We start from the raw sequence: 13313 nt of genomic DNA, 5'->3' as shown, positions 1-13313 counted from the left end.
CAGAAAATTTTACGTTCTCTCTGTTAGATTATTACTCTATCCCCGTATAAATAAAGCAGATGTGACGAAATATTGAATCAAAGTGCGTCACTTCCGACCTTTCATAATCGTTATATTTTTAGTGGCAATAATGTGTACGATTTCCACGCCTCTTACGATCATCTTATGAAATAGTAATTGCGATAGAATTATCGATAATCGTCACATTGCTATGGGTCTTACGGCCTGATACCGTAAGAGTTTTCGACATAGAATGTAAGCAGCGTGAGCGCACTGTATGGCTCACTCAAATGGTTAAATATTATATACCAATTATATTGAATTAAAATGCCGATTGAGAATAATCCTCTTGAAATACTGATTAAATAACATCATAAACTTATATTTAAATCTACATTTTATGATGAGGTCTTTTAAATATAAATATATACACTGTCGTCAAGTTTCCGTACAAGGCCTATAACTACACTCAAACCCTTTTGCGCGAGTTTTTCTCGGGCAGCGTTCAACTAAATTGTATTTAACATTTGTCTATATTACAAAGTATACCCCACTCCTATGCGTACTGTACAACCGAAAACATACCTCAAACGGTTCTGCGTTTTACTTCAGTTCTCCCCAACTTATAACATTGTCCGAAAACTTTCCGACGGCGGTGTATGTATTGATTCTTCAGAAATTGCTGGGCAAATAACAGCACCCCTGTTCCATATTAAAAAACTGTAAGTAGAATGGATGTTAGGTATAATAAAAATTATATCGACAAGGGCGTGAATCGAAGACACAAGGCTGCGACAGTTCAAAATCTGTTACCTTAAATTCTTTTTGACAAAACACCATTGCTAATTGTAAAATTTTCGATGATTATTGTCCTCTGACACAAGTTAAATGAACTAAACGATTCTAAAAGCAGAACGAGGCTATACAAAATTTAAGTTAGCCAGAGTTAACGGACTCACGCTATCCTTGAGCTAAAGAAACGATTTTAAGTGGCGTGAACTAAATCAATGGTAACGCAAAATAAAAATGATAAGAGATATGACTGCTTCTCTAGTTTGCCACCGGGTTAGCAATCCTCGGATCCACAATTCATCGGGAATGCGTAAGGTAACGTGTAACAAAACGACAACAAGAATCGGTCTATCTCCCTATGTTGAAAATTCACTGAAACCAAAAGCATCACTCACCATCTTGCAGTTGCTCCAAAAAAATCTGAAATTCAGATGTCCTGGATCTTCAGAACAACAAATTAGAAGTCGTAAACTAAAAACTGAACCAATTCAAAACACGTTCTTTCCCTAGTCTTAGCTACTTCACGAGTGACGCTATGGAGTTCCCGAAATGGAAACGACAATTCGCATCGTGCTTTTCAATTGGAAGATCATCACCAAATTCGGTCTTCATTCCCGTCGGAATCGTTGAATTTACTTCAGTTGTGGTGCGTCTTATTTACGTCAGAGGACATAGCGTTTACATAGATATAGATGTTTCGGATGTTGCAGTTGGATATTAGATCCGCCTCGTATTCTACAATACGAATCTTCTACGACGGCGAAGACTCGGCCATTTTCCAATATAGTAGGACCTGGCCAGTGCGTACTGCAGTCTGTTATGCTCTTCCCGCGTAGAAATTTCTTAGGGCTTGCCTGACCAGGATCAGGCCCCGATCAGGCAATGTCACAGCTAGCCCTATTACGGAAAGCCTGACTTAGCCCGCATCAGGCAATTTCATGGCAAGCCCTATTACGGAAAATCTGACTTGGCCGTAGTCAGGCGTTATTCAGAGCTGCCGTATTAGGTGTGAAATCAGGCAACACTGAAATCGCCCTAATATGAAACTATATACATGTAATACAACCACCGGCCACCAGAGGGATAGGGATACCCGCAAGCAAAAGTGGGTCACTGACCCGATAAGTTCCAAACTTTATAGAATTTTGAACAAGAGACCTTTTTACTCAGGTGTTAATTTCGCGTCGAACTGTAATAACCGTGTGCTACAATAAAGTTACACCCTGTATATTTACATTAAGTTCGTGTAATATTAAAGACCCCTGCTTCCATATATATATATATATATATTGATACCAAAGAAGAAGTAATGTTATAAAACATACACTCACATATAAGCGCGAAATATTATTATTACTTTTAAGTGTTTCTATATATATAACGATAATATTTAAAATCCCAATCAATAAACAAAAAGACAATAAAATATATTCACGGCTTTGCAATGTACTAACCTTCCCGTAACAAAAAGAAAATATATAAAAAGTAATTAGGGCAACATTAAAACGGCCCGGTCAGGCATCCTGATGAGGGCCATATGTGACACACCGTTACAATTCGAGTCAGGGCGTGATCAGGCTGCCCTAAAAGTGCCCTATTGAGGCAGTCAGGCAACCTGATCACGCCCTGATGGGGGCCGGAATTTACTGGACTCCATCACGAAGTCGGGTAAGCCTGATCGGATAGTCTTTAGGACCCTACATTAATTTCTAGTCGGATAGATATTTAATTTTTAAATGAACCCTTGTGAATTCGTTGAAAGAATCAAAAAAGAAAAGCATCCACCCTTGGGTGAAATCAACAAAACAGTATACACGCAATCCAATGCAATGTTCTCGAGATCGCCGTTTGTGAACGCATTGATGTAACTGAACTGGACGCATATTCGTGACAGGCCTGAAATACCATATTACAGTGTATATATTATGCATGTAGCATCAGCAATCGCGAAAATACAAACTTCTTTACTTTTGTCTCCTTTATAAGATATTATTTTGATTTATCAACAAAAATTCTTGTTGAAATTATCTGTAAAATTAATATCATACAAATGACCGTACTTTGATAAACATTTGGCTTAAATATAACGTCCGTATTATTCATTTATTAAATGAATATCGCCATCATACATAATACAGCTAAATAATATAACGAATTTGATACGCAGGTGTGAGCAGAGCGTCGATGAATAAACCGGAGGCAGATAATAGTGACTCTTTAGAAGATTTCGAAGATGCATCTCCGATTACACCAGTTCATAGTCCGAAAAAGAAGAAAAAGGAGAAGCCTAGAACAAAAGACGATTTTTGTGCATCGGGTAAAAGCAGTCCAAATGCAGTTGTACCTCAATCAGTTATTGAAAAGCAAGAAGAAGAGGGAGAAGCAACAATTTCTCCGAACGATGGTATAGTACCTAACGTGGATGTAAATGCGCTGAAGGAACGGTTCGCCAGTTTACCATTTGAACGTGAGCACGTCTCGAGCATTGCCACATTGGCAAGTCCTAGACATGCTGAACACCATCCAGGGAAGCGGGTTGAAGAAACCGTGGAAGGCGTCAAAATGCAATCAGAAGTTAAGGAGATTGTCGAACCGGATCATTCACAAAAGGAAATTAGTAACGTGAAAATAATGGAAGAAATAATGATTTATGATACGGGACCCGAAAGCTCTCAAAAGAATTTTCCTCATGAAATAATGGCGAATGTGAAATGGCAAGGAAGTTTAGTAAAGGAGAAGGAACCCAACGTCGAAGTAAATCGGGAAACGATAACCGGAGAAACAGGAGCGGTCTCTGTAATTGTAGGAAAAAGCGTGAATCTCGAAGACGAAACCAATATGAAAGTAAATAAGGAACTTCTAGGGGGTTCATCATCTGAAATGGCTCTTACCGATAAGGAAATAGAGGCAAATGCCAGAAAATTATCTAAGGAAAGAAGAAAGAGTTTAAAGGAGCAGAAGAGTATCGAAAGGGTAACGGAATACTTAACAAAGCATGCTGTTATTGAAAATTCATCTTTCGACGATGAGATTCCAAAACGCAATGAAGCCAGAAAGAATTTAAAAAGTAGGGACAGATTAGTTAAACAAAAGAGCAGTGAAAAAATAGTAAGTCTACCTGCTACAGATGTTCATGCCGTTAGTACTATTAAACATTCCTTGTTTATTGAGCCGCGACCTTCAGCATCTTCAGAAAGAAGAAAAAGTCTTACGAAACAGGAGAATGTCGGCAGTGTTTTACAAGGATCTTTGGAAATTGATAGGTTTACATCGATAGATGTAGTTTTAGGGGAAGAAAATAAGTTAGATATATTAGAAGGTTCAAAGCAATTGGAATCTACAGATGCACACAGTAAGCATACAAGCAAGTCCAGTGAGATAATAAAGGAACCAAAAATATATAACGTGATAAAGAAACCAAGTACGACAGAATCATGTGATAAGAAAAGATTTGAACCAATCTCTCTTGTTCATACTTCGAAGAAGGAAGTCAAAATACAGGAAGATATACAGGTTTTGTACGAAATACCTCAGGAGGAAATATCAGTTTTACCGGATGTACAGCTAGTTACGGCGAAAATAATTGACGTGGAGGAAATAACCGCGAGCCTCGTTGAGAAGGTGTTCGAGTCGAGAGTGGTAGTGAGCTCACCTCCCGAGATAGAGAGGCTGACAGATAAAACTGAAAGCAGGCCGAAAGCGTCAAGAGAGAAGACTCACTCGACTGAAGAGCCAGATCAAGGTCGACTTCAGCTGTCGGTACTCTCAAAGTCGATTTCCGAGAATACTTTAACAGCCGTCGAGGAAGAGGAAAACAAAATATCTGAGAAGAACATTAAACCAGAAATTCTACTGGATTTATCGAAACTACCAAAGCAGTCGGAGTCAGATACTTGTGCGAACATTAACACGGAGCTTACAAAGGAAAAACGGTCTATGACAAGAATTGGGAGTGACGGTTCGCGAAAAGTGGAAACAATAAGTAGAATCAAGTGCAGTGCAAGTGTGGGAAGTGATGAGGTTGCAGAATCGAAGTCTAATGAAATTATCAAAGACTCTAACACGCTCGCAGAGAAAGAAAAGCGAGAGGATATAGTGACACAAGTATGCAGTGAAGTTGAAACAACAGAATCTACTATTGACGTTGCTCATCTTCACGTTGACATCGATGATAAAAATACGGATCAAGTGGCGGAACTACAACATCATGGTCATCAGGATGAAATCGATGAGAGGTAAGTTTTCGTTTTATTAATAATATATCGTATCAAAGTCTCCAGTAAAAGAGATATCTTCTCTACTCACGTGTGTGACAGCTTATGAAAAATCTGTTATCCATCTCGTAGCTACTGGTGGACCGCATTTAAACCACTATCTCATCGTTATTGATTCGAATCTGATGTTTATTTAAACTATGATACTAACTTAGGTTCCGCTTATTTAACCTGCTTCCTACGATCCATGAGTTTCATGAGTTTCGTTAGTCAAAATTTTTATTTAGCTGACCGATTCCAAAATTCAAAATTAAATTTAGATTTCTGTTTCTTCCTATGACTTTTTCTTTTTATTATTATACATCGTTCGGGAAAAGTAGGATTATATTTCAGTTACCGTATCAGTAACTTCAAGTAAATTGTCTCATTATAATATTACATGCAAAAACTTTAACTTAACTGCATCTTTCTTTTATTGTACAACCCTCTCTGCCCCTCGATGACCTGCCACAAATTACGACACGTCTGATAACAATATTACGGAAAAGTTAATATTGCAGCAAAATACATCTGTCACTTATGCTCGTAGTGAACAACATGAAACGTTAATCTGTGAATAAAATTTAATGGTAACTAAAAAATAAGTAATAATTTGAGTTTAGATGTGCATATCTCCAGCGATAAGGATAAACTCGTGATGAATTCGCTGCTCCATTATCCTTCTAACCTGTTCGTTTCCGGTATACTTTGAAAAGATCTCTTTTTATAACTTTTATAAGTCTTTCTTCTTCGCGTGCTTTTTTCCCCCATCTGTAAAATGCGTCGGAGGAGTAATGTGAACTCCGTCGATTGGTTTTGAAATGATTGCAACTGATTTAAAATAAAAATCTGGTTGTATTGTATTTCTTTTTATTTTTTATTTCTACAATGATCTGTGTTTTTTGGAAACTGGAGTCTAAACATGTAAATTTCACCAAATTTTTAGAAGAGCCTCGTGAACGAAATACAGAGGAGAGGGCTGTCTTCTGCATCCCTTATGCTTTAGACCCTTCCTTGCAGTGGGGATACGTGTTTAATTTTCTCCGGGACAAAGGTCTTCGGTTTTCGGTTTACGTAATGCACGAGAAGTCTGCCGGTCTAGTCAGCGAGGACCATCGCTTTATGGGAACACAACGAGATCCATGCTATTTAAGATCGACAGGCACTCAGGGTTGCGATGTGTTCGATTATGTCATCACCGGCTAATTCTCTTTTAGAGCTTACTGGGGAAATAATTGTAATACTCCAAAATATGTATACTATATTTTATCACCAATTCAAATACACGTACTATCTGCTATTTAGAAGGGAGCTGGATGATATATCTACAATAACCTAATTAAATTTGGAAGCCGGATAATATTCTTATGGATTGGGAATATCATTGTGCGGAGATAGATAATGTATCTGGATTTGAAATAAGAAATGCTTCATACCCGCAGAGTGCGCTGGACCAGATACCAAAGGACGTTTATAACCAACAGTTTTGAGTGTTCACGGTTGGGTCTAAGGACCTGATTAGTAGGAAGACTGGAATTGGAATAATTGAACTTGAGAATGAAGGGGCGTTGGACAATAAACTACACGATAAATCCTCAATATTTTATGTGGAAGCAATGGCATTACTGAGTGTTGTGGAAATTACAGAAAGACATGGTTGTCAATGGGTAGCGATTTTCAGTTACTCCCTTTACGTAGTGAATAATTGAAGAAGTCTGGATATTACAAGAATCTTCATTCAATCGTAAGGGGTATTAAAATTACGTTAGTGAAATTGAATGATAGTGGCCAATCTGAAAAAATTATTTGCATTCCGGCTCATGTGGGTTTGGTCGGTAATGACTGGGCAGACGGATTGACTAAGAGTGGGGCGGTTGGTGCTCATCTTATTAGACAAAGCATGTGGCAGGACTGTTCGAAATCCTTAATTCAAAAGTCAAATAGTGAAGCATGGAGCAGAATGAAGAGTGAGGCTCCGGTTAAAGAGAAATACTTCTTTAACAGTTGGGAGTTTCAACTGGAAGATCCTTGGCTCATTAAACTGAAGTTAGATAGGGAAAGAGTTTGCATTATTAATAGACTGGAATCAGGTCATTGCTGTATGAACGCTCATCTACACAGAATAAGAAGTTTTAACAGTTCGGCTTGCGGGTGTGGCTATGCAGAACAATATGTCAACCATGTGTTGCTGGGCTGTACAAAGTTCAAGGAAGAAACGGATAAATTCTGCCGAGCATTAAAATCTCTACAAGTTCTTCCTCCCTATGGTATAGGGAATTTAGTATTTAGTAAAGATAGATCAATAATTTATGCAATATGTGAATTGGTATTAAATGTTAGGAAGAAAAACGAAGAAAGATTTATTATTTAAAAATTTAGTCTATAATCTTTGTTATGTTTGAAATGGTCAGAGATGTTAATATGTGACGTTATACATATATTTATCAAGGTGTTGTGACGCTGTACTGTCTCGTGTTGTTTGTTAAGAATGTTGAAGAATACTGAAGTCAAAGTATCTCCAAGTAAAAGGAGAAAGAAGTTGGGTTACTGAGCCACAGTGTGTTAAGACTTGGTATGTGATAACTGATGAGTGACAGAAGACAGTACTGGTAATTGCTCCTATTAAGGAGGATTGGAACTGATCGCCGAAGTTCGAATTGACGATGGTGCCGTGGGTTGTAGCAGGTCGTGGAAACACGCGACAATACTTTTGCACGCTTTTGTGACGTCGCGCTTCAGTGATGCTTAACAGCTGGCTACGTGGAAGTGAAAAGATTTCTCATACACTTTTTCCTACTGTACTTAAAATCTGCTTTGGGCGCTAGATATTTGACATTGTGGCTGAGAAAACGTAGTGGCGTGTGCATTAATATGGAAATTTACAATTAATATGTATAAAGACCATCTAATTGACTATAGATTGAGAGGAGTGGGCACGACTGGTGCACGTTTGCACTAGCTGTGCTGCTTTTAGCACTCGCCGTGGTGAAAGATTGAATTTATAGGCAAGGCAAGTCGGCGTATTGACATCTTCCCAAATTCACACCCAAAAATTTCAAAATTCGTTGTACGGTAGCAAGTCCCAATGCTAAGGTGTAAAGTTAATACGTGTAAAACTTTGCCTACGTGCTCCTTTTTCCGATTTTCGTCTGTGGTTTTGATGTGCAACAGTGCGATAACTGGTGGGTAGGGAACGGCAAAGGTATTGTCGTGGCTCCGTGACACGTCTCTAGGCTGTCACTACCGATATTCACTTCTGTTTTATATATTTTCTAAGTAATGTTTCAAAAATCGAGCTGCGCAGGGAAAGTTATTTTCTTGGGAAGGTTCAAATTTTTGGGTGCAAAGTTTCCTCGCTTCCAGCTCTTGTCCGTGTGATATACTGACATATAAAAAAGTTCCATTCCCCCTTAAGAATAGGGTAATTTTTTTAAAAGGCAGTCGGGAGTAGACGGAATTTAGACGAATATAGGCCAACTAGGCGATACTCGCCGAAATAAATACATCTGAACCAGCATCGATTTCGTCCGTTCGTCAAGCAGCAGCTTCTCTCGCCAATTTTCCACTGTTCGTTTGGGGATGGGTGTTCGTTCGCCCGTTTGTTCAACCAGGGCTAGGGCTCCCAATCACTTCGCTGTTTGATCCGTGCTGAGCACTCCTATCCCTCACTTGGCTAGGACCATGGACTACTCTGCTACCTGACCGAACCATCCCTCGTCCACCTAACGTCCCTTTCATGCTTTTCCGAGACCGATCCACCTACCACCAAATTACGGACCCATCGAAGCAAACGTCGCAATTTTACGTCGTATCTGGTTAATCACCAAAATACCGTCACAATAGCCGTTGATCGCGCTCTCAGCGTTTCACCACTCTCGCTGTATTAAACAATTAGAATAACAGAGTCCGCACGTTAACATTTACTGTTTAATGCGTGCTATCGTAAATTCAAATCTTTATTAGAAACAGGCAAAATCCAATATGTCACTACATTTTCGTCGTATATTAGTAACATTTTGCTTCCTGGATAAGTCGCAGATAAAACGTATGAAGTTACACCCAGTGCACAGTATTGTAACATACATATGTATGCGGGAATCGATTTGTTCGTTCGTCCGTTCATGCATTCATCGGTCTACCCATCAGAGTATATGTGCAGCCATTTGGTCTACCAACCGTGAATTACCCGTGGTCTTCATAAAGTCTATTGTACTTGGTGACTGCGAAGCAATGCTGCCTGGCAACGAAATATTACGACCTCATTACAGTGCGCGTGTCATGAATATATTAACAACTGTTATTCAATTCAGTTCTGGCTTTCATAGCCAGTATAATTTTTCAGGTTCAATTGCATTTCTTATAGTACAAGTTCAATATTGATACAATTTTTTTTTAGAAGCCTATAATTTTCAATTAATTGAATAAATTTTAGGATTCAAATAATTTAAAACTTCTAAGAAATAATATTCAAGAATATATACATATATCCGATCATTTTAAAAAAAATATCGAATAAAATAATATAATGTAAATATTATAAAAGTATGATAAACTCTGTATCATTCATGATTTTACTTGAATTTATTATTCATTTGAAAGTTGATTGAAGGCATATGCAAATTGTGCCAATTTAAAATAAAGTGTATTTTGATTGAAGATTTATTCAAGCTCAAGATTTAATATACAGATTGCATTTATTATCATTATTATTTTGTTAAAATCTATACACAAGGCCTACAGGTTTAGTTGTAATTCTAATGTCGGCCATGAACGCAGCGTAGCCTTATAGTTGAGTTAATTCAATTATTTAACCACACACGGAAGGGGACGTACATCTTCATACGTCTCTTTATAGTATTATTGAGCTATATACGTGTATTGCATTTGAATGTATGAATATATATAACATAATACATATAACACCATGGGTATGTATTTTCTGTTAAAATAACGAAACACTCGTGAGAGTTGGCACATATTAACATCGATACAAAAATTCTTATCAGGTACAATAGCGATATTGAAATAATATATTTTTGTGTCACATATATAACAAAATTAAAATCAATTTTCACATATGCGTTTCTACACATACTTTGGTCAAAAAATTGAATGGACGGGCTAACTTCAATTAGTGCATTTGAACCAAGTAGCTCATGTCAAACGTTTCAGTACCTGACCTCATATATATAAATTCAATAAGGACAAAGAGTAGAATGCCCACGCAGGATCCAGCAGATCTCATGCTTTTGTGTATTTTATACAATTTTTGAAAATTTGTTTGTGGCTCATAGCTTTGAAAAAATGTATTGACGTCCGATTGTTATGTCTACGCTTATAATGATCGACCGCGTATCGGATCCTACTTGTCCCCTTAAGTTTGGTTAGAATATAAATACATCCCTAAATATTTTCATTTTGCTTATTACATCATTCATTTAATACGATGCCATTCCGTGTCCCTTGAATATCGTTATAAACGGATTTCACTATATTTCGAGTCATTTACTTATTTGTCACACTCTGGCTTATTGATTAAGAAAATATGAAACACTTAAAATCCGATTACTACGGCCTAAAAGGCAACAAAATGTAGCGCATGGTCTGCTAAACCTTGGATAGATATCAACGTATGAAAAAATGTGATAATCAGTTTAGGGTTAAATGATATTGTAATATTAATTGTAGAAACTATACAAGTATAGGACTACAGTAAAGTACATTTTTCGCTGAAAGTCATTGTAATTTGCATATACAAAGTTTACTTCTGTAATAATGCAAAGTGTATTAATTACACTTTTTGTTGTTAAATATATTTTAATCACGTCTCTTTTTGACTTATCCTGATAAATGTCTATTTCCCAAGATTTTATTACAGCTGTGTATTATTATTAAAAGATTTTCATTTTTTGCAATTTTAATTATGCATGCTAAGCATTTTCACAATCATGCGAAAAAACAATGTCAAGATTACAATATATAAAATGTAAATTACGATTGTAATTTTTTTATAAATTTGAGTAAATAACATTCCAGATAAAACGTCATTTTTAATAACAATTAAATGAAGGAATTTCATCATCCGTATTTTAAAGATAGAAACAGAATTAACGTTCAAGATCTTGAAAGAATATCATATGTAATTGGTTTTAATTCGGTTCAAATGCTGCGCAATGGAGACAAAAAGTGTTTCAGCTATTGTGATTCGATGTTTATCTGCTCGCCTTATATAATCTTACTCATTAAGATAATTAAACGCACGATGAATAATTTACTGTTACCTAGTAACCTGGTATCATGAGTTCGCAACCTTTATGAAGGGAATAAAATATTCGATTATTACGTGCATACAATACGCAACGAGCAATTTGTCGATATTATCCATACTGCCTTTTCAAAGGAGTATGTATTCTCCTTTGTATATATCTACATGTAGTGTCTGCCTGCTACGAGTGTAGCATTGTGTGCGAACGTTGCTTATTAGATCAGAGTAAGCCAGTTTGCAGTGACGCACGACGGACGAGTCAGAGACGACAGTGAGCACCTTGGCTTCGTCGTGTAATGAACGTTTCATTCGTAAATACCACGATTTTCATTTGAAAAACGCGGTTCGATTGTGATCACATATTACGATTTTAATTATCCGTACGGTGAAACTCTCGTTTTCGAAGCAGTTGATTCATTGATAACATTCCCAATCGCAGCAATTGTAAGACAAAGTTTATATTTTTATTTTCGTTGTATTCTGTTATTCATTTTATATTTCCCAAACATCGGTGTAATACTTTCAATTTAGAAAGGGGCTAAAACGAAGCATTTGTAAAAATAGTTGATATGCAGTAGATTAGGTAGTTCTATTTAAAAAAAATAGTACATGCAAGCAATATCATTCTTGTCAACCTTCTTTCATTATTCGGTATTATTTTCCACTACTAAATTATGTCATACTTTTTACATTTAATGTTTGGTACCAAATTTTAATATAATTTATCGAACCTCATGTTTCTATTCCGTTACGATAATTAAATCTTCGAAATCGCTAGAAGTATAATTGTATTTTAATTAAATTTTGGCTACTATGGATAAAGCACATATGTGCATGTATGTCCATAACACATAAGTGTTATGGATATAACACAAGATATTTTTCTACATTTTTTCTATTATACATATATATTCTTTGTAGAATGTTTGCATATAATCATGAAGTCATTTACATTATTTATTTATCCCAATGAAAGAATTTATTAATCATAAGGTATTACATTCTTTATATATATCAGGTTGATATAATTTTCCGGCTCTCGACGCTTTTTCTGTAACAAATTAAATAGTATATGTAAAACATTATTAAGATGTTATACAAATTTCTCATTCCGTGGTTATTATAATTATATCTAGTAATTGAATGAATATAACAACATGGGAAATTAAAACGTAGCGACGAACGATTTTCCTGAACTAATGAACTTAAAAATTAGGAGCTCTCAAGATATAATTGCTACAACAATTATTGAACCATGAAGTCATTCAACCGTTCTGTTGCAATCTTTCTCGATTCAACTGTCCAAGACCTGTTCTACATTGGTTCTCTTCGCCAATACAGGAATGACAATTCACTGCGAGAAATCTTAATGTGGTTCTCATTGGTATTCTTTCTGCTTTTCCGTTCTTCTTTATCTTCCTTTTTCTCTTTTTTACTGTGCAAAAATACTAAGAGTTTTCGACATCATCAAGCAACCATTCGTTCTAATACGAATATTGACCGTTTCTACTATTCGGGATAATGATATCAGTTCACTCAGATGTATGGCTGATGGTGAGTGGAAGAAAGCTTCACGAGGTTGCTGAACACAAGGGTCTAAGATTAAACCAGAGATACATTATCTTCTCTCTTCTGATAATTTAGATACCATCCTTCCATCGAAGGAAATGTTCATTATCAAATGAGAACAATAATTTTGCTCATATGTCAATTTGCCGATAATTAGTTTCATTATTAAATACAATCCGTCCATAAATTCGATATTTTTTTGTTGACAGATCGAAAACTATAAAGTTCTTAACTTCTTAACATAATACGTGCTCTTCTGACGGTTGGACAAATAATTTCTTCCAAAACAATGTCATGGTGCAATTTATATGTTTGCTCGTGTAAGACACCCTCTGTGAGATATAATTGCACGCTAAACTACCTCATAACTGTTTCATATTAATGCATCGCGGTATTAATATTATACTTTCGTCTCTCAGTAATGTTGGTCATAA

General features: G+C 36.3%; 1 protein-coding gene across 1 annotated transcript in view; it reads left to right on the top strand.

Moving 5' to 3' along the window:
• Positions 1 to 13313, top strand: part of LOC107265201 — a 280971-nt gene that overhangs the window by 134470 nt on the left and 133188 nt on the right. The window contains exon 16 of the mRNA XM_025082561.1: positions 2960 to 5027. Within this exon, the coding sequence (XP_024938329.1) occupies positions 2960 to 5027 (2068 nt within the window). The remainder of the gene's footprint in view (positions 1 to 2959; positions 5028 to 13313) is intronic.

This window comes from Cephus cinctus, unplaced genomic scaffold, assembly GCF_000341935.2.
Source record: "Cephus cinctus unplaced genomic scaffold, Ccin1 Ccin1_scaffold0017, whole genome shotgun sequence".
Classification (NCBI taxonomy): Eukaryota; Metazoa; Arthropoda; class Insecta; order Hymenoptera; family Cephidae; genus Cephus; species Cephus cinctus.
Note: the sequence above shows the minus strand (reverse complement) of the source record. Positions and strands in the feature narration are given on the sequence as shown.